The sequence below is a fragment of the Chaetodon trifascialis genome, chromosome 6 (genome assembly GCF_039877785.1).
Source record: "Chaetodon trifascialis isolate fChaTrf1 chromosome 6, fChaTrf1.hap1, whole genome shotgun sequence".
Taxonomy (NCBI): domain Eukaryota; kingdom Metazoa; phylum Chordata; class Actinopteri; order Chaetodontiformes; family Chaetodontidae; genus Chaetodon; species Chaetodon trifascialis.
Genome location: NC_092061.1, coordinates 28236092 through 28258974, shown reverse-complemented (window position 1 = coordinate 28258974; position 22883 = coordinate 28236092). Strand labels below are relative to the sequence as shown.

Sequence of the window (22883 nt, the reverse complement as noted above, 5' to 3'; positions counted from 1 at the left end):
ACTTCGCACATGTGTAGAATTGATGAAAGACTGAAGCAGACCACAGCTAACTTGTGTCATTATTAAATCAACACTGTCATCAAGCTCGACCATCTAGGAGAGGCCATTGAGCAGTTATATCTTGATGTAAGTAACAAGCTTTCAAGTGTTGATTGAAATGGCCTTCGTAGGAGTCAGAAGTGTGTGCAGCAGCCTGTCTAATGGTCTGCTAGGGTCATGTTTAGTGTTCATTTTGCCTTAAAGTCACATCGGAGTGGCACTTGACCAAGCTAGATCTTTAGAGGTCACTTTTGCTGTGACATGCATGCAAAGATGATGTACATTATTCCCCCTCTAGAGCACAGACAAAATCCTGTTTTAAAAAAGGTTAGAACAAGAATTAAAGGGCAAATGCAGCTGCCCCTCTTTGTGCTTGCTGCTCTCAGGTCAGTGAATGGGAGGAGTATGTAGCAGAGAGCATATATATATATATATATATATATATATATACAAAAAGTTTCCTCTTTCAGGTCACTGAAAAGTGAAGAACTGAAACTGAGAAAAATAGTAGCTTGAGAATTTTACACGGTCTATAAGGACAGTGGAAGTATAGGTTTCCATTACATTATAAAACCTGTTGTGTTATATCATTAGTTGTTATTATTATTACAGTCAAAAATAATAAGCAGCCTGAAAAAGACGCCGACGTCTGCAGACCTGGAGCTGCTGCTGCTGTTACTTTTCGTGCGTCTAGGGGGCGCGTGTCACCATCTACATAGAAACGCCTCTTAGTTCTTCCACCCAATGAACAGAGAGGCACAGCCGTGACGTCGTTAGTCACCTGTGTTGGGGTGATTACGTGTAGCTCGCCAACGAACAGCTAGCTTGTCAGGGGAGACGGTACACAGCGAGTTAGTGTCGGTTGCCACAACGATTCTTTGAGTGCATACTGAGAGAAGGCAAATGTACATCAGTTGAGGGCCTGAAAGAGTCGTACACTGATATTTTATGGAAGTTAATATGGTAAGAGAAAAGCGACTTTAGAGAACGAGCCAGCTAACGACAGCTAACATTACCCGGCGGTGGTAAGGTTGACGTTAACTCTCATTGTTCTGGCTAAAGAGCTAGCAGTTAGCTGTCTGTCAAAACAGAGTCCGTACCTGTAAATGTACATTTCCTCATGAGACTAACGCTGATGAGACACATCAGAGAGAGCTTCTACTTCACAGCTATGACGTATGACATAGTTTATCCACACATGAGCTAGAAGGTTGATTTAACGTCACTTTGGACTCAATGTAGCCCAGCCAAATTTAACGTCAACCTAGTTACAAACTCAATATCTGTTTTTGCTTTCTAATACAGTCATTTTTACTCCAGGGTGAACTCCATGGTGTCATGTCGACATACACGTGACGTTTGATCCAATTGATATTACTAAAGATGCATTGAGAAGGTCGTCATCTGCCTTCAGTAACGAAATTATCAGCAAAATATAAGTGTACTGTGGGAAACATGTTGTCTCCCAAGCCAGTGACATATCAGGTTGAATAGCCCTTGATTGTTTTTGCAGTGAAATAACCTTTAATCATTAGTAAAAGACTTCCAAATGATAGCTATATGCTTTGCTCGACGTGGCCAATAGACCAAACAAGGCTAAATAACCACAGCCAAAATGTTCTAGTGTTTGTCGGTCTGTCATTGATGTGTCAAAATTTGCCCCCTGTTATAAGATAATAATGATAGATGCAAAAAGGATTGAGTCCAGATCTGACATGTGACTGTTACAGACAAGTAGCCACTATTGTCAAATCTGGCGTTTTGATCATGTCTATTTTCTTTCTAGATGTAGCAGAATGGAATTACCAGCACAACCTTGTTCTGAGTGGCACTGCATAAGGACGCGGCTCTGTTTCAGCCCTCACAACAAGGAGCCGTGAACTCCATGCATCACGTCAACTTCCGTACTCTCCAGAAACTGCAGTTTGCACCCAAAAAAAGACACTGAACGGATAGACATGTTTGCCAAGTTGAAGAAGAAGATTGCCGAGGAGGCGGCCACAGCACCTCGGAGTGGTGTCCGTATACCGCGCACCATCAGCAAGGAATCCATCACCTCAGTGGGCGCAGATTCAGGGGATGACTTTGTAAGTACTCTGTGGAATCATCACCGGTCACTAGTTTAATTCTCTGAAATGTTTGCTTGTGGTTTTCTTGATACTGTGCCACATTCTTGGTGCATAATTAGCAATTGTTGTTATTGTTATTTTTTGCTCATTACACTAAAATGACAGTAATAATTACAGTTTAAAACAGTCACACCTTCGTGGTCTAAATTGCAGTGACAAGTAGGGATAACGTTTAAGAGTCAATAAAGCTGGAAAAACCTTATCAATTAAAACTGATATTTGTATGTCAGTTTATTTCAATGTAGCTGAGTTATTAACTAATAAATGTTAATAAAAATCGTAATAGTTAGAATTCTTCCTGACTTGAGAAGAAAGAAAATTGCTTTGTTTTTGCTGTAGATAGAGACAAATAGTGACAAATCCATCTGTCAGCAGAATATCTTTGTATTGCACCATCCATCCATCCATTTTCTATACGGCCTATCCCTTTCGGGGTTGGGGGGGGCTGGAGCCTATCCCAGCTGTCAACGGTACACCCTGGACCGGTCGCCAGTCGATCACAGGGCAACACACAAGACAAACAACCATTCACACTCACACCTAGGGGCAATTTTTACAGTCCCCAATTAACCTAATGAGCATGTTTTTGGTCTGTGTGAGGAAGCCGGAGCACCACGCATGCACGGGAAGAACATGCAAAATTCGCACAGAAAGGCCCCGCCTGGAAATCAAACCGGCAACCTTCTTGCTGTGAGGCACGCGCGCTACCTGCTGCGCCACCGTGCTACTGTATTGCACCACTTATTGATAAAAGCCCTACTGGAAAAGTTGACTTTCATTAAGAGATAGACCAGTCTGTGCTCTTCTTCTGTATGCTTCAGATTAACTAGCACTGTATCATAATCTGTCTCTGTATACTCACATACCTTTGCTTTTTGGATTAGGTTCCTGTGTTTGAATAGGATTATGTTGCTGTTCCTTAAATGAACATTATGTCATACTTCTGTGGATTTTAAAGGGGTTCTCCAATGTAGGCTTGCAAGAAACACATTTAAAATAAGAATAGTCAAAATGGATGCAGAAGTGGGTGAGATGTCCCGGCTGGATTGTGCATTTCCTTTACTGCAACTTGATAGCATTTTTCATCCAACTTCCCCTGCCAGGTGTCGCTCCAACTCCATGCCTCTGTTTGTGATGCAGGGTTTCTGTCATAAATTTGTAGTCTCTAAGCCCAAGCGTTCAATGACACATTAGAAGTTTTGAGGGTGTTTCCTCCTCGTCCTGTAAAACAGCTTGTATGAGAGTATACTTAATCACACCTGTCAGTGGAACAACTGCTCGTCTTTGTTTTGTGTTGTCCTAAATTCCAGAGTTTTGTAAGGTAAAACAAACACCTAAATAGTTGACTTGCTAGCAGAGAGAAGACTTTTTTGCTCTGACCAGATTCTCACGGATGGAACAGGAATTTCTGTATACAGCAGGAGCTGCGACTAGCCAGTGTAATGTGCCTCTTCTTCTAAAGCAGTGATGCTGTTCTGAGCATGGCAGTGAACACAGCAGCCTTTATAACAAATTGACCCATGCTGTGTTGAAACAACGATAACGACAAATTCTGAACTCAAGGAATATTTTCAGTAAATTCCAAATTTTTGTATATAAGATTTGAACATATAGCAGCAATAATCTATTACTGATTTTAAGATCTGGTTCAGTGATGACATTCTGAGCAGAGAATGAAATCGTAGTCCCTTTGTTTCTGTGGCCAGTGTGGCCATGGGTACTGGTGTGTATGTCTGTTTGTTTGTGTTCAGTTCAGCCTGACTGAACTCAGCAGTTACCAGAGACTTTGGTTCTTTCTCTTATTTCCCTCCCATTTCTCTTCTTTTCCCCCATCCTTTCTGTATGTTCATGACGAGCATTTACCTTCCAGTCAGCATGGACAAACACAGACTAATTACATTATAACACCTGGCAGTAAAGATCAGCACCTTCATGACAGGTTGAGAGGTAAGAGTGAAGATAAAATCTACTTTTCAATTGTAAAACTTAAAAATATAGACCCTGAGCTCTCACCCTGGCTCTGCATCAGAGCAGAATTCAGTGTGGCTCTGGGTGTTTGAAGCTCTGCTCTGCACCCAGCTCTCTCCTCCACAGCTCCTTCTTCCTGCATGGCTATTTGTTTGGGTGAGATTTTGGTACTCTAGTGAGACATCTAGTGGCAGTGAGAATCGTATATTGAACCTTTAATAAGGTTTAATATACGATAATAAGGCCAAAGAGGCCCTTTGATGCACACCACTGTATTGACTTCTTTTGAAAGCAGAAAGACAGAACATGCTCAGATGAAAACAATGCAGCATAAATGTTTGTGGGTGCTTGTTGTGTCCACGCTACAAGGCAGAACTGTTCTATTTAGGCCAGTTACCTAAATGTAAGAGACACTGTGGCAGCTTTTGCTGATGCTGATGGCCGTGGTCCAGCTGCGTTAGTAACCCCCTCTGTGAAACATCCCAATGTGCAACATCACTGCCAACTGTATAGATGTCATCAGTATCTCTCCTCTGAGTGATGGTCACAGAAGAGTTAACACAGCAGCTGCATTATGAGATAATTAATTGAAATCTAGATATAAATTCCACAGAAAAACTGGAAGCTTTTCATGCCTACAGTTTATCTTTTGTCTCATCTCATTACTCATGGTGGTATTAGGATGAGAAATTTAATTAATTCTCTCAAGGAAGTCAAGTTAACTGTCCCAGTAGTTTCTGAACAGGTCTTTGTACAGAAAGTAGTAGGTTTTATTTTTCTTACTTTGTTCTTGCATTGATTGCATTGCACTGTTTTTAGTCCAGCTGTAATGGAATTTAGTCACTTGTCGCTCTGAATTAGTTCTGGAAAGTCACAGAAAAGTCCTGGAATTTGAGGTCAGTGCTCTGATTGGAACCTTGGCTGCCTTCAAGAGTCACAAGTCAGGCAGTTCTAGCAAGGCTTGGGTGTGACTGACATTACTGTAGAATGGGGATGACTTAGTGGGTTGTTCTCCATTATTGACTGCATGTAGCCAGGATACAGTGTTACTCAGTGTCACATGAAGCGCTGTTGATAAAGTTCTCTTTCCACGACAGAACACACTCATAGCTGACTTTCATTCCTGATCTTTTTATCTGTTTGGTTGTAACTGCTCATTTTACAGTGGTTTCTGCTGCAAGCACAGTGATATATTTTTTTAGGATTTTGCTGATGTTGCCTTATTGTTTTCAAGAGAAGTGTTTTTTTTGTCTTAGCTTGTATAGGAAATCCATTTCTGTGGTACAGCTCTTGTGACTGCATCTAACAGGGTAGTGCAATCTGTCACAGGGGAAGCCACACTCCTGAGGCTGTAGTGCCATCTCAGTTGCACATAACTAAATTATTTAGTGAAGTTGCTGAGTAGCAATACAGCCAGCTGATATGCGACATTGTGTTTCTGTTACAATGAATACTTTAATAGTGTGGGTGCCACAGTTCACCCATCTCACTTGCGTGACATTGGCTGATAGCATTTTTGCGTTCTGCATCCATTTCGTATATTTGTATTATTCTTGCAGCTGACTAGCCAAATACCATTGGCATTATCATACAGAGGTATTTGTAGTGCAACAGCACTGAAATGTAATAACAGAACATCTTTCTGTGATCAAAAACGTCAAAGATAAATTTCAGGTTTTGGACTTGACTTCCAGGGAGTCCCAAAATCACCAACTAACCAGCTTGATGATTTCTGAGTGTGAAAGAACATCTTTTGGCGGGTATTTGCTTTTAATTTTCTACTTGAATAGGATGAATATTAAACGCTACCTTATGCTGCATGTGTGTCTTCAGGCATCTGATGGCAGCAGCTCCAGGGACGACCTGCCTGCCCAGCTTCTCAGAAGGAATGATCAGATCCGGAAGCTAGAGGCCAAGCTCTCAGGTAGGACATGTCAGACCAGGCTTAAGCAGCTGGAGTGGCTGAGTCTGTAGCTCTCGGGAAAAATCAGTATCCAGAGCCAGAGAAAGTTAAACCCAAGTGCATCTCATTAATGATCTAATAAATTATCTGCTAAGAGCCTACTGCCTCGAAGGCAGCTCTGATGGCCAAGCACACATAGTGTCCCATTAAAAAAAAAAAGTCAATTTTATTTTGTCTGTCTCCCGTTTTTTTCTGCAAACCACAATCACACTCACAATAAGTCAAAGCACTTTATTTCATAACTGCCAGACCGTGAGAAAGTGTAAAAATGTAGATAGGCCTGTCTGTTGGACCGCACAGGATCAACCATCCAAAACACTCATCAAAGCAAACAAAAGAACCATCTAGACAAACATCACACACATAACAGACATAATATAGCAGAAAACAGTGCTCTTGGTAATGAAAATTGAGTGCTTCTGCTCTATGTGGCACAGCTACAAACACTTCATGAGCCTAGCTGCATCACTTTCACTTTTGTTCAGCTCACTTTATTGAACACGTAGTGTTTCTGCCAGAGATCCAGTTTCTGATCCTGAATGAGTCAGTTTTTAAGTAAGATTATGGCAGCTTGTCAGAAATGACACACTTGGTAAACATCAATATGCAGCGCCAATGCCAAGTTAATTGTGATGCTGTCAAAAATACTAACTATTTTTCATTTGGCCTTTCACTTCCTCAAACATCTTAATCTACCACAAGTCTGAAACCTTAAGCTCTGTGTGCCCGGGATGAACAGGTCCACTTCCTGTGCACCGTTTAAAGGGAAAGCTGACTATATGTGCTGCAGAAGGCAGCACTGTGCACGTTAATGGTGTTATGTTAATATCTCCGAATGAATATGATAATTTGTTGCAGTTTAAATGTTTTATATTGAATGGGGCAGAGTTAACACATATTTGCAGTTTTTGGGTGTTTTTTTCGTCTCTACTAAGTATAATGACTCCTCTTTTCTTTGGGTGGTTTATGTGATTTTGCACCCTAGACGGGTTAAAGGTTGCACATCCTCAGGCAGCCTTTTAACCAGTATGGTTTTCTCAGATAAGAAAATCATTAATAGTTTTACCTTCCATTATTTCTCAATCATGTTTTCCCTTTTGCTTTCTCCCTCTCCTTTTATTCACTTTCTCTCCTGCCTCTCTCTTTACCGTCATCTGCCTGTTCCTCCTTCCTGTTTGTATTTTGTGTGTGCGGTTGTGTGTTGCTGTGCGGGTGTGTGTATGTACTGTTGATACCCCATCCCATCACCCTACTTCCCAACACTAGACTACGCTGAGCAGCTACGAATTATGCAGAAGACCAAGGACAAGCTTGAAATTGCATTAGAAAAGCATCAGGATTGTACGTACCTCTACTCTCCTCCCAATTAGCTTCCTTTCTCTCATCTGTCTGTCAGCTGTAATAACCATCACCTAGTGTATCATCACTTCCTCTCATGAAGATCATTTTTTTATTCTGGATGCTAATATTATGGGCTTTTGAGGTTTGCTTTGGGAGCACTGAATGCTTTTTCCTTTTAATCTAAAAATCCACCCTCAGATCTTTTACACTGGTATTTGTTCAGCACATTGATTTCAGAGTTATGTATGCTTTTTCTGTTACTTCGCTGGTGTAACCATTTTAAATCAGTTTTCCCCATATATCTACTTCAGTTCATAGTTTCCTATTTTTCCTACAGTATGTGGTAATAAAGATGTGACTGGAACGTATTTCTTTCAGCCCAACAAATGTGCTGAAGAAACCATATGATATAAACATAGCTCACTAGCTGAACTGGCTATGCTTGTGAACATTAGGGAAATATCAGCTTGCCGTGTTGCATTCTGGTCTGTTGGCCTTTGAGTACAGAGTGGTAGCTCAACAGGAAAGTGACACAGCTGTGTGCATTGGACAGGAGGTGTTATCAGGAGGTTGCCATGAAATTTACAAAGCACATTCATGTTCCCAGGAGGAGGAACCACTTCCATTTTGGGCACTCCATGAATCTCTAGTGCAACCATCAGGCCACAATGTCATCTTTTCTCTCAAAACAAATTATTTAGGCATAAACCTTTTAATTTGAATGATCCCACATCTCACCTCTCAGAGCTGACTTTAAAGGTTTAGTTTAGCTTAAAGAACTGATGATTACTGGGGTTTTCTCAAGTGTTGCATATTAAGTCTCTAAGAATAGTAAAATCACTAGTTTGCTGTTGGTTCTATCCTGTGCTTTAGTTTTGTGAGTTGGTATGAACAGTGCAGTTCCAGGAGATGTTGACTTCTGGGTGGATTTTTTTCTTAGTTCACATGCAGATAATGCAGTAAGCTTTTGCTTTAACTAACTGTTTTAGTTTTTGTCAGTTGCCATGCATCGCTTGTCTGTGCTTGTCTTTGCTTCTGGGATGAACACACTTCTTAATTGGATTCTAACTTTTCACAGCTTCTAATGGTGCCACTGTCTTTGCTATTTAATATTTCTGTTCTTTGTGGTTGCATACAAACCTCTCTGTTTGGTTTCTGTCTTTCCCTTTTTTTTCTCTCTCTCTTTCTCATTTTGACTGTCCAGCATCGATAAAGAAACTTCAGGACCAGAATGAGTCTCACCAGGCCAACAGAACAAAAATGGCAGAGGCGATGACTTTAGCACTGGAAAAGAAGGATCAGGTAAATATGTCTCTGTCTTTCTTATTGCACAATCCTGATTTGTGGATTGTATAATTATTTCTTTCTATCCTTTACCTGCAGGAGTGGATGGAGAAGATGGATGTTGTGGAAAAGGTAAGTCTTTAAATCTATCTCTGTTGACCCTCAATAACATGCTATTTTATGATGATACTGACTATTATCAAAAAATTTAGCTGTTTGTGCCACACCTAACCAAAATGGATCAAGAATTTGATCGGCCAGCTGTGACTTAGGAGATGGAGCGCTCTTTCACCGATCTGGGGGTCGGTGGTTCGAGCCCTGGCCTTGGCAGTCCACATGCCAAAGTATCCTTGGGCAAGATACTGAACCCCAAAACTGCCCCTGATGCTGTGCCATCGGTGTGTGAATTCATATGTACGTCGCTTAGATTAAAGTGTCTGCCAGAGTGACTAATTGTAATTGTAACTGCAAAGAACTTCAGTAACAGTGCAAGGCTGAAATGAGGTAATCATACCTAACCTGTCAGGTGCAGTTCAGTTGACCTGTGGCTCATTTGCCTGTGTATTTCAGTTTGCTTGAGCTGGTGTGAAAGTTGTCTATTGAAGTCTGATGTGGACTAAACAATTGGGCTGAGACCCTCAGAAAAGGAGGGCCTTGGTTTGGTTCCAGTCAAACTCTGGTGCAGTTTGGTTGTGGAATGGAAGCAAAGCAGACCAGCCATAGGGTTTTATGGTGGTACATATATGATTTTAACATAAATTCAAAGGATATGTGGTAATTGTGAACTGTTTAGAAAATTATTTCGTGGTGTAGGCTATAAGAGATGCAGAGCTGACATTTCTGGCAAAGTTACATGTATGTGTATTGCAGGGATCCCCCTCCACATACACACACACACACACACACACACACACACACAAAATTTGCCTTCTGGAAACCTGCACATGCACCTGTATGTTGGTATAACACAGCTGTTGTGTTTGTTCAGGAGAAGGCCTCCCTGTCAGCCCGGTTAGAGGAAGTGATGGAGCAAAGCTTAGCACTCTTCCAGAAAAGAGATGACCTGGATGAACTGGAGGGCTTTCAGCAGCAGGAGCTTGCTAAAGTTAAACACATGGTGGGTACATGTGGAGTTAGATGGTTGGATTTACAGCATTACTTAAGAACAGTGATAGAATTTACCACCCTCTTTTTTCACTTTGCTAAGCACTTGAAAATTGGAGATGAGCTGGAAAGGATTTGCAGTCATTTGAAGAACTACACTTTAGAGCAGGGGTGGGGAACCCCCGCCCTCCAGGTGAAACTGTTTGATCCAGGCCATGAGGTAGTTCATAAATACAAACAAGCAATTGCTTTTTTCACCAATAAAGAAAATTTCATAAATTAGAAAACTAACATGTTCTTTCTGAACGCAACACACATGGAGCAGTTGATATCACATCAGTGAATTGTGGCACCTGTCATCAAAACAAAAGTAGTGTTGAAGAGAAATGAATGATTATTTTTCTGTTGAAGTGAAAGGTAAGGCAGTGTACCTAAGTTAATTTGTGGGGAGTGAGCTCATAGTGATGATAAAAGACAATGTGAAGACTCATTACGACCGCAAACACGTTTGACTGGATGAGCTACAGGGACAGATGTGCTGGGATAAAGTTCACTCTTCAGCAGAGTTTTGGGTTGCCGGCATGCTGTTTTCACAAGACCACATTCTGACAGTGTTCTGCAGGTATGTTTTGTGGTGAGCTGAAAGCTTATTCAGAGGGAGAATGTGAAGGAGAACCTTGTTGCTCCTGCAGGCATGCTCCTAGTGTCAGTTTGGCTGGAATAACTCATACAGATGAAGAAAAACCTGATGTGGGAACTCAGTGATAGCAGTTGTCTTTATGATTTGACCTTCATGGTGGACATTAAGTACTTCTCAGGCCAAACTGATACAATTGCTGCCCCCAAAGGAGAATTTATAAATTGAAATGTTCCTTGATAGGACAAAGGTTCCCCACCCCTGCTCTAGAATAATTACAGTCTCTGAGCCTCAGTGCTGGAGACTTTCTTTTTGGCACTGAATGTGTTTGAAAGCACTTTCACCTTGGCTCATTGTGGCACTTTCGTTAGTGCATGGATGCTATTTCATTATGATTTATTTCCTATTTATGTCTATCAGTTGCTGAAGAAGGAGGAGCAGTTGAGCCAACGGGAGCGGGAGCTCCAGCAGAAGGAGGCTGAAGTTCAGTCTGCAAAGCGAGGGCTGTCTGAGAGTCGAGGGAAACTCCAGGCCCTGAAACAGCAGCATGAGGAGAGCTGCAGACTCAATTCTGAGCTTGAAATAGAGCGGTAAGAAGGAATGCAACAGGCAGCTGTATGTGATAGTGTGCTCTTAAATGTCATGTGATGAAAAACTGTAGGAATCTTAATGTACTGTGGAAATGATCTGTCTGCATTTGTTGTTGAGCTGTAATTTCTGTGAAGGAACACCAGAAGACTAAGTGGTATCTCATTGAATTTGTGCAGAGAGGAACTCCTGCTGCTGAGAGAGGAGGCAGACACAAAGATCAGTGAGCTGGAGGGACAGTGTCGAGAGCTGCAGTCAGTCATCCAGCAGGTCTCTGAAGACTTCCAGAAAGTCAGTCCTGAACACAAGCTGCACTCTACTACTTCTGTCCTGAAATTATTAATACTATTAATTCATACATCATTTTTCAAGTCAGTTGCCTATGAATGAAGTGAGTATGTGAAATGTTTGTTTTTCAGTCACAGAGTATGGTGTCAACTTTAGAGAGGTCCCTCCAGGAACTGCAGACCAAACATGACGGCCTGAAGTTGGAACAACAAAAGGTCAGAACATAATCAAACTGGGGTTCTCCATCCTTGTGTATGGTCTAAAAGTGCAAACATTTTATATAGAGGCCACCCGATAATGGATTCAGGGGGCCAGTGCCAGTACTGTTATTAGGGATTTAAAAAGTCTGGTATTGATGTATCGGCTAATATGCTTACACACACACACACACACACACACACACACACACACACACACACACACACACACACACACACACACACACACACACACACATATATTGAATGGCAGTCAGAAACACTTTCTTGCTTCGCATAACATAATCATCACAAATGTTAACTCATGGTTCACCTCTGCGTAGTCAAGAAATGAGCATGAGCAACATTGTATCTCACCTGTTCGATCACAATGAAGCACAAAATTCTCTCTCAACACACTCACACCACTGTCGTCTGCTGAGCTGCAGAATGAATAGAAAGAGGTTCTCTGCTGCTTATCTTTCGATCTGCTATGTTGCTCACTGCCAAATTTTAACAAACAGATGTGGTAAGCATGAGTGGTGCGATGGCTGTCAGGTTAAGGGTTATATTGAAGTTCGACTGAAAAGGGAAAATCATAGAGTCATTCTTAATTAAGTTTCCAGAAATGTATTTCACAAATTAGTCAGCAGCACTTGACTCTGCACCACTGTCTGCTCAGTTGTGAATCATGCTCCATACGTGTCAAAACTGGGATTTGAAAATAAGTGAAATGTTCTGACAGCCTGCCCCTGGGCCCTCCCACCACCCTTACCACTGTCCACATAGCCCTTCCAGTCAGAGTACAAGTATGGTTTTTTCATTTGTTTGAAACATCTTCTCAGGCTGTTAGAAGAACAATATCAACAACACAGGTTTTACAATTGAGTTGTGGGGCCTGTTTTAAGCCTTCTCTTGACATCATCAGGCTTCAGTAACGGAGGAGGAGAAGGAGCGCTTGTTAACAGACCTTCAGAAGAAAGTGACATCTCTGGAGAGACGGCTGCAGGGGAACCTGAGCCAGGACGAGCATCTACAGGAGCTTCTCCTGGAGGTGAAGAACCTCTAGAGGATGGCTTAGTTTAGGCCAGCGTTGGGTGGAACCTATGACTTTATTTGATGTGGCAGACATTGAAAAAATCTTCAGACAAAATGTATGTTTTGGAAACCATTCAGCATGGCTTTCCATTCAGTAATATATTCACAATTGTATTTACATAAAACTTAATAAGTTTCAGTCAGTCATTTATAGGGCTGAGACCAATTATCCATTCAGACTGAAATGGATTAAATGCCCCCTCTGTAATTTTTACATAATGCTCAGATGATGGAAAATTAGCATTATGAACTGTACGTTATGTGCAGTAGAATCTATTAGACCATTTTACTGCAGTATTTACAAACATTACTGATGTAAACAAACATTCAGCATCAGAAAGTATTGTGATCTTAGATTTTAAAGTTGTCTACTGCTCAGTTTTTCAAGGAAAGCTTTTGATCCTTTTGTCATCTGATGAGTTGGTCTTTGTACACGTGTTGTTCATTGTGCATTGTTGCTTTTTCAGAAGTCCAGCCTGGAGCAGAGTCTTGTAGAGACCAGAGCAGAGTTGCTGGCAGTTCGGACAAACCATGCCGATACTGTCAGCTCTCTGGAGGGGCAGGTAAACCAGTGCATCTGTTCCTTAACCCCTGACCTTTGGTAAGGTAGTAGAATGATGACTCCTGAAATCCGACTGTGTCTCTTCTGTCTGACCTCAGGTATCCAGAATGAGCTGCAGCATTACTGAGCTACAGACGCTTCTTCGACACAAAGATGACTCCTCCAGAGCCTACAGAGAGAGAACAGACAGACAGGTAAGCAAGCCGGCACAGTACTGCAAGCCACCAAATATCACCAGAGTCTTATGCTATTATGGCTGCTGCATGAGGCCTTCACTCCCAGTGAGCAAAACCCTTCCACACTACAGTCGTATGACTCATTTGATTTCAAAGTTAATAGCAAAAGTCTGCAAGTGTCATATTTGAGATTTTAGTTGCTGTAGATGTTTAGTTATCAGCTAGAGAACGTCTTGATCATTTTGAAGCATGATTCATTAACAAAATCACATGACTATGGAGACCAAGGAAACACACAGTAATGACTAGCAGCAATGAAAAATAAGCCAGAGGTTGACTGTAATGTGTCTGGCTCCTCACGTTAATAGTAAATTCTGCTGAGTTGATAATGATGTTGCTCACAGTGTGGAAGCCTGGTCACGGTCAATCATTGTACTGTTTTCTGCTTCAGATTGCTGATCTGGAACAACAGGTGGAAGACAGCAGTGAGAGACTGAGGAGTGCAGAGCAGCAGATCACAGAGAAACAGCAGCACATGGCTAAACTGGTGAGTACTACAACAGCCAGGAGCACAAAATGAGTCTTTTTGCCAGGGTTTGTGAAGCTAATCAAGGGTTGGACCTCTTCCACTAGTTGTTAATGGTAGATGTGCACATTTTCTGAATTCCTTAATATTCTTTACTTTGCTGTCATATGGCAGTAGTATCAAGAATGACACTGTGAAAGACAGCAGTGGACACGGCAGCTTTTCAGTGCAGATATTCAGACGGTGAAATCTGATCATTGAAAGTTGTCCTGGCCATGCATCACCACTGCTTGTACGGAAATGCATGTGGAACAGTATATATCAGAACCCACATCTTTTTCACATCACAGTAGAATTCTGTTGTTAGTAGAGACAGCTTCGGTTAGTGTCCAGGATGTAAAATGTTAAAAGCAAAATGCGCAGTCTCAGTGTACATAGTAATTAATACAATGAACTACTGATCCGCAGCCTGTAGCCATATGTAACATATTGAGCAATCAAAAGAAGGATATGTTGCTATTAAAAACCTGAAATCATCCACTCATGTCCTGTTTGAAGGAAAATAATGATTTTTAATCAGGTTAAAAGGAGTTAAATTCAGCTTTTGTATGAATATGTTTAACTTTGCATTCGTGCCTGTGTTTTGTTCAGCAAGGAGAGTGGAATGCACAGAAGGCATTTCTGGATCAGCAGGTGTGTTTGTTGGAGCAGCAGAGCCAGGAGAAGGCCAGTCAGCTGGAGGAGAGCTTCACCTCTTTACAGACAGAGAGACAGATGCTGCAGGACAGGGTGGTATGTTCTGCTTCCATTTTTAACTCTTGATTTTTCAAAGATTTATTTGTAATCTATAACACTGTGCAGTAGTCATGGTGTTACACTGAGAGACATGGCTTAATGGGGCAGTCATTCAAATAAATGGGTTCATTGCAGTGAAGAGAGCAGAGCAGAGTTTGCTTTACAGTATATTGACTAATACTTTCCTTTCTTGTGTGCAAGGCTGATCTGGACAAGCAGATGGGCGAGGCAAACTCCACCCTGAGGCAGCAGACAGAGGAGCTGGAACAGAGCAGGGTAAGAACAACTACAACACACTAGTTTTTTTGAAATGCACAAATTCATTTTTGACTGACTTCTTAAAGCTGAGAACTCATAGTTTTTAAATATAGTCAGGTCAATTTTTGTGTCTTTAAATACAAACATGTCAGTGAAAAATCCATTTATTCCAACTAGTCCATTCAAAAGTCTGTAAATGTATAGACAGAGAAATAATGAAAGTCTGTGACTCCGACACTGAGCACATCATATATTTTATCCAGTTCTCACATACTGTGCAAACTGAGCTTCAATGGCAGTCGTGCTACAATGCCAAATGCTATATACATACTGTACAATTTCACCAAAATTGTCAGATCCACTAGAAGGTCTAAAAAAAAAAAAAAAAAAAAAAAAAAGATTTTTGTATTTGTTGTCTTCACTCCTGTCGTGTTTTTGATGTGTTCCCTCAGGCGGAGCTGAACAATCGGCAGACAGTGAGCACTGAAATTGCCAAAGCTCTCGAAGAAACCAGACAACAGAAGGAGGAGCTGCAGTCGCAGGTCTGTGGGCAGACACACATCATGCAACATTCACTGTAATAGAAAGGCTTTAGCTAACATGTGCCCCCCAAAAATGATGCAGCAGTCTCCCTCTCATGAATACATGTATGCCTTTGTAAGAAAGGAGGAACAGAAGAGATGTTATTCAGTGGGCTGAAGCTTTATTTGATCTCTCACAGATCATAAGACAGTGTTAAAGAACGTGAGAGCTGGGTGTCATTCTGTGTGGGAATATGATAATATAAACTTGTGCTGTGTTGTGAAAAGCCTTTACTTGTTGTCAGGTTGGAGAGCTGACCTCGTCTCTCCAGAGCTCACAGCAGGAACTGTCCACAGTCACTGAGAAGCTCGCGCTGAGAGAGGAAGACATCAAAGCACTCCAGAATGGTACATACACACACAAACACATGAATGTATCATGAATGCAGATTTGCTTTGTCTGTTGGAAGCCTTATTGAGCAAATTCCAGAGATTTCAGGAGAGGGATTTAACATGACATGATGCTAAACAGTGCTGTTCCAAAAGCCTTTCCACCCTAGACTGAAAATATTGGTGATGATGTGAATACCATACTTATGCCAGCTATTAGCAACTTAAATTAGCAATTTAAAAATAGTGGTACCAGCATTTGAAACATCTCTTAGAAATGCGATCACAGACACTACAAAGAAGATTTGGCTATCTTCAAATGTCTGTCACTCTGCAGAATGTGTCAAAATAAAAGATGTCTAATTACTTTTTTTTTTTTTTTTTTTTTTGGATAAACACAAATGTTGCAACTTTTCATGAAGTGGCTGATTTTGTCCACCATTACTGTACAATTTTTGGCACGAAAACAATCATATGTATGTGCATGCGTGCATGTGTGTTGCAGAGGTGCAGCAGCGGCAGGCATCACTGGTCCAGCTGCAGGAGGAGGCGGAGCAGCAGCGAGCCCAGCTGGAGCAGCTGGTGCTGGACAAAGACTCCCAGCTGATCAGCCTGAGGGAGGAGCTGCTCAGCCAGACACAGCAGCTAGACGGCTGCCAGGCACGGGTCAGAGGCCAAAATGAAATGCAAAAGAAATGCATCTTATATGTTGTGTACAGTATTCATGCAGCAAGCTAATTCAGTAAATTGTTTTTTGGTATTTTAACTCAAAGTAGTTACCAATCGTTCATCTCTAGTTCATTATTGACCTGTTCATCACATAAAAAACAGCAAGCTAGGGAAGACAGTATTGAATATTTGGAGTTCAAACTGAAGCCCAAAGTTTAATAATGATGAATTAATTTTCATATCATGTATATTTTCATTTGTTTTTGGTGTTTTACTGCCAGTGGTTTACACAGCCTTGGAACTGTAATCACTTTTTCTCTATGTGTTTGGTCTAATCTTGTTTATATTCTCATTTTCTCATATCTTGTAAACTATTTTCTGCTGCAGCTTCTCAGCTTTTTCTTATTTTTTTGGGCTTTTCTAGCCTTCATGATAGAGACAGCTGAGGATATGATAGGAAGGGGGGCAGAGAGAGAGGGGACAACATGCAGCAAATGAGCCGCAGGTGGGAGTCGAGCCTGCAGCCCCCCTGCGGCAGAGGCCAGGCAGCCTCAATACATGGGGCGCACACCCTACCACCTGAGCTATAGCTGCCACAAATTCAAACATGAATTAATGCTCGGTGTGGTGTGTCACCCAGATTTCATACCTGGAGGTGGAGGTGGAAACGCTGACTGAACAGCTTCACAGCCCTGAAGTGTGTGAGGAGGATCAGAATGGCAGTGTGACAGTGGATGATCTGGATCACATTCAGAAGGTCAACAGAGAGCTGGAGCAGCAGCTCAGTGACAAGAACAGGGTCAGCTACCTTTATACTCCTTCTGCTGTTCCTCCCGCTTTTGATAAAATATTCATATCAGATACACTCTGCAGATACATTCCAGCAGATCCACCCGTCACCATACATTAAACAGACTGATGTTGTTTTCCAGACCATCAAGCAGCTGCAGCAGAGGCTGGCAGAACTGAAGAGGACGCTGCAGAAAGAACTGGTGAGACACACTGAATCTTGTCATGGGTTTACCGTTACTGTTACTGTTGACCACAACCAGAACTTAACTTGATGAGAGAGTTAGTCCACCCTGTTTTTAGAACTTGGCAAAAACAAAATGAAGCCATGTGATGTGGAGCAGAGGTGTTCAGTACATGTGCTTTCAGCAGAGGAGCCTCTCAAAGGTGACTGAGAGCACAGTCGTCAGCTCAGCTGTGACTCACACCATAATCTGATGACTTGGTCATAAATAATAGGCTGCTGAGCTATTACCCTGATATATATTGTGCGTGTAGGCTGGTGCTGAACTGATTTGAGGACAGTCAGAATCAAAGCCGAACATCAGGCAATAGCAATGTGAGGCATTCATTTACTGATGTGCTATTGTAGTACCTTGTTATGGTGATGCATTCACTTACTGTTGTGTGTACTGAAGTGTCTTTGAGCAGTGATGCGTTCAGTTACTGGTGTACATACATAAGTGAATTTGAATGGGGAATAGTGGAGAAGCTACATAATAACTGACTACAAACAGTTGAGCTGAACTGAATGAAGTGATTGGAATCAGTAAAGTGATTCAGGGTTTCACCTCTACTCCTGAGGACAATGTTCTTATTTTTCTCTCTTCTGGTTTAGGCTTGATGTCAAGCCAACAGTGCCACAAATCCAAATCCTTATTAAGTTCAGCAATACCCACTGAAGTAATTCCAACACAAATACAGCTTAAAAGTTATTCTGAAACGTGGAAACTTGCACAAGCACGGTGTGCTTCATATTCAGAAATATGAAAGTAGATCACCAAACTGATCTATCAGTCTATGAAGGAACTGTGTAATATCCAACTACATACAATTTACCTTTCTGATTAACTTCATTATTCTGTACTGAATGTTGTAGACATACAGGTAAAATGACCCTGTTTGTTAAAGTGTTCATTTCACCATTCACTTCTGCTACACCTTGCATGTAAACAACACATAGAACACACCTTCCTGTATGATACAGTCCAGTACACTATCAGAACTACCAGCTCTGGCTTTAGAAATGACTGTTGAATCAGTTCTGTCCTGAACATTAGAAACTATTGCAAGGACACTGTGTGGGATATAAAAATAGAATATTGATGAATATTGTGTTTAATTCTTTGTGCTCTGTAGAAGCTAAAGCCTGAGCCAGAAGCTGAGGGCAAGGAGAAGTTGCCAGAAAGCCGTGTAGAAAAACAAGAGAGGGTTTGTCCAGACCCACAGCCAGCATCCACCCCGAGCCCCCCAACCTCCAACACCACGGTGACCAACACCTCAGACCTCAACGACTCAAGAGAAATCAACTTTGAGTATCTCAAACATGTCGTCCTCAAGTTTATGTCATCCAGAGAGGCTGAGGTAAGTCCTCCATGCTCCATCCCTTCAATTCAACAACCAAGGAGGCTCAAGGAGGCGCAGCCTGCTATGAGCTTGGTTACAAACCCAATCTGAATCTGTGTGTCTCGGTCTGTCAGGCATTCCAGCTAATACGAGCCGTATCTGTGCTGCTGAACTTCACTCGTGAGGAAGAGGACATGTTGAAACAAACTCTGGAGTACAAGGTTGGTGTTTCATTAACTGTATTCAGTTCAGCTTTATTGTAAACCAGACCACTGCTTTAGACATCCTGTTTTAGTCAGAAGAAAATCAAGAGGCTACTACAGCTTGTTTCGTGCAAACTTCAGTTAATATAATTTGCATCCAAAATCAAAGGTGTTACCATGATGAGGATGGAAAAGTCTCAAACATCTACACCATTATGGGACCCTGACTATACTGTAACTATACATTTCAGCTTATTCACTTCAACAGCTGTACCCTGTTATAACACCTCACAGTGTAACACCACATATAATAGAATGTATGCTACATCTCACACTCCCTTGACCACCTCCCATCTAAGTCATGCATTTTCTCCAGCCAGATCTTTTTTAGCAACTAACATCATATCAAACTATTCTCTCTATGTTTCTATCATGGCACTCTCTGTGATGACATGATCTTGGCAGCTGTGTGAATATTTTACAATTGTTTTGGGTCCTCTTATGTGACCATTGACACTGTTAACTGCACTCTGTTAAACAGAGTTTAGGAGCCAATCTTTGTGTGTGTGTGTGTGTGTGTGTGTGTGTGTGTGTGTGTGTGTGTGTGTGTGTGTGTGTGTGTGTGTGTGTGTGTGTGTGTGTGTGTGTGTGTGTGTGTGTGTGTGTGTGTGTGTGTGTGTGTGCGTGCGTGCGTGCGTGCGCGCGCGCGTGCGTGCGTGCGTGCGTGTGTGCATTGAAGCTAGTTTCATTGTAAGCTAACCTGTTGATGGTATGTTTTGTGTTCTAGATGTCCTGGTTTGGATCCAAGCCTTCTCCAAAGGGGATCATCCGGCCTTCGGTCTCAGGCACTTCGACTCACTGGAGCTGATGAGCAGCAGAAAGGACTAAAGGACCATCTCCTTGAGGAAAATGTCCTTTCTCTGTAGTTCCCAGCATTGAGCAGGACTCTAGCTTTAAACTTTGAACAGCCTCCCACAGTTTTCTCTGGCTCTGTGTGGAAAGGACTTTTGTTTTCCGCTCTGTGGGGACAGAGAAGGGCTGCACAGTATGTTTGTGGGATTAAGGCCTTTTCATAATCAGTTGTTGATTTTAAAATGACATTATTTTCATGTCAGTAGTGAAGGCAGGTGGACTTTCGACTAAATGTGAGAGGGTAAACTGACCAACACATCATTCACACTGGAGTTTTATGTGTCTCATTTTTCTTCCCTGACATATGACACAGATCTGATAGTGAGATATCATGGAAGAAAATGAGAGAAAACATTAGAAAGAAATCACAGACTGACTTGTAATTTTAGGAACTGCCTCATTCTATCCAGATTCAAACTCCAAGTCATGTGCTTTTGTTTGTGACTTGTGACGGTCTTCACTGGACTAACGGTCCAGGCGTTGATTGTTGAAGGACCTTTAGCCTCTCACTTTATTAACTTTTAAGTTGAAGTCAGAGGGATTCTTAATGCAAATTTGTCATTTAGTGACCTGTACAGGATACCAAAGCTCATTTGGTTTCAGTATCAGTGAGAATTCATTGAATGGTACCTATGGACATAAATGGTTCACATTTGTACCAAAGGATCTAAATTTGTCTGCATGTAACGTTTGAAGCCCTTTTTCTGAATTTGTCATCAAAATGTCATCAACGATTTTCTTATCTGGAAAAGCAGTAAATTTGTGGCGCTAAAAGCACTCCCAAATTCCAGAATTTTCTTGAGAAATGAGAATGCCGAAATTTTACCGTTTGTGATTGACAATTAATGGTTACTCATGATTAGCTGTGTTGGAAGTGAAATGATCAAGAGTGTGTTGAGTGTGCATGTTAACAAAACTTCATTGTTCTCATTTCTCTTTAGAATTATATTTTCATTAGATTTTTTCATGCTGTATCATTGAAATCCCCATTATAAGATGGTCTGAGCTAGAGCCCGACTGGGACTGAATTTTGAAGTCGATAGCAGTATTATAGTCAATGCAGAGTAAAAAAATCTTAGAACAGTTTGTCAGCTAATCATTTTTTTTACATATACACATAAGTCTTTTTGATAAAGATCCCTTGACTTTGGTTAATGAATAATTGGGACCAAGCTACCTACTGAGAGCAACACATTGCAGTGTGTAAACATAAACCTGTCAGTGCCCACTGGTGAACAAACTATGTAATGGTGACACTGTTCTTTTTTTTTTAAATCCTGAAAACACTCTGCATATCTATAATTTCTTGTTACCTACTGCAGACATAAGCGTACAGACTGATATATTGGCCGGGCTGTAGTTCAACAGGTCATTGAAATGGATAGGAAAACCTAACTACTTGGCCACGACTGTTATCATTACTATGAGCTGAGGTTCCCAGAAGACCTTGCTCTCAAATCTCTCTGCTGTCACCTGGATTGGCAGACCCTAATCTATTCATGGCCCTACACTAAACCGCCTATAAAATGAAACTAGGAGAGCTTGTTGTGGGATTATGTACAGTATATGTATAATGGAAGTGCTTGCCATGGAGGCTCAGGTCAGGAAAAGACTACACACAGACTATTTTAGGTCCTTTAACGTCAATATGGATCATTTAGAGTATAGTTGTCCATTTGGACGTTAAAATGTGATGAAAGAAATGAATGCTATGTAAAAGGTGACTGGAGGACATGCTCTACCTTTACCTGCCTTTGCTAATGTAAATGAAAGTACATTCCACATGTCTATTTATATATAGGAATATGTACACACTGTATGCAATGAGAACTTTATAAATCAGTTGATGTAAATGGTTTGATGTGACCAGTTTGCAGTATTTATCATCATCCTCATCATCATCATCATCATCATCGACCAGTACTGATATCTGTCTCTGCCTTGGCTTGTCACTCAGTCCCACTGCCTATCGCTGTCCTTCTTCCTCAGTGTAATGTCTGTCACAACATACATGATGAGGTCTATTTTTACATCAGTGGGGAGCCCAGGGAATCTGCATGCCTACTGTTAAAATGCATTGTTGAATCCGTGAAGCAAACTGGTCAGTCTTTTCCAATGGTTTTCATTTCTAAAGGCCAGGGGATTCTGCATTTGTATTCATCCTGGTAATATGCATCAGGGTGCTGTCTGCATCAGATTATCAGTCACAGTAAAGAAAACAGTCATTTTAGGTCCAATTGTTGTTTTTCTGGTGTGTGAAGTTGTGTTGCTGAATACATTATTTGTATATTGGGATGCAGGAGTACATCTTTGATCACAGTGCTGACATCTCCTGGTACTAATCACAGGCAGCAGGCTGATGTCGTCACCCAGACTCTGCTTGGTAATACTGTATGTCTCCATGAGAATCAAAAGAAACAATGAATGCACTTTTTAACCTGATTGATTCTGCTGTGTTAGACCCTGGAACACAACTGTACAATCACTACAGCATTTCTGTCTTTTGCATTTTATAATTTATCAATTGCTGCCCCTACAAATGTTTTCTTTTCCCACATTGATTAATAATAAATCTCAAATAATAAAACCATGCTTTCAGGCTCCAAATCCTGCATGTTTTGGGAAGATCAGTTTTCCCTCAATTTTTCCATGTTATGGTATACATTAAAACATCTTATTTTATTTATTATTCATATACCCATCTATACATTTTTCCCCTCATATGGTATCAGAGTATTTCAACTTTGTGTTGCAGATATGTAGAATACCGTGTTTTCAGTTTAGGTGAAAACATTTAATTGCATATACTATAGAGATATACTACATATACATATATTTCGATCATTGTAATGTATATCGTATTTTCTTTTGAATTACCAT

General features: G+C 41.2%; 1 protein-coding gene across 5 annotated transcripts; it reads left to right on the top strand.

Annotated features, from left to right (window-relative positions):
• Positions 1 to 832: 832 nt before the first annotated feature.
• Positions 833 to 22607, top strand: golga1 (golgin A1). Of its 5 annotated transcripts, XM_070964021.1 has the most exons (24): positions 851 to 1002; positions 1826 to 2126; positions 5970 to 6060; positions 7366 to 7440; positions 8645 to 8742; positions 8824 to 8856; positions 9713 to 9841; positions 10886 to 11055; positions 11233 to 11344; positions 11473 to 11556; positions 12467 to 12592; positions 13104 to 13199; positions 13297 to 13392; positions 13826 to 13921; positions 14552 to 14692; positions 14897 to 14971; positions 15406 to 15495; positions 15780 to 15882; positions 16370 to 16530; positions 17174 to 17332; positions 17466 to 17525; positions 18682 to 18906; positions 19023 to 19109; positions 19879 to 22607. In XM_070964021.1, exons 2-24 carry the CDS (start codon positions 1998 to 2000, stop codon positions 19957 to 19959), a joined length of 2517 nt encoding a protein of 838 aa, XP_070820122.1. In that variant the 5' UTR covers positions 851 to 1002; positions 1826 to 1997; the 3' UTR covers positions 19960 to 22607. The 5 variants fall into 5 exon arrangements, with proteins under 5 accessions (XP_070820124.1, XP_070820126.1, XP_070820122.1 ...); XM_070964023.1 differs by lacking the exon at positions 7366 to 7440 and having other exon boundaries at positions 833 to 1002; XM_070964022.1 differs by lacking the exon at positions 851 to 1002 and having other exon boundaries at positions 11233 to 11323.
• The last annotated feature ends 276 nt before the right edge of the window (positions 22608 to 22883 follow it).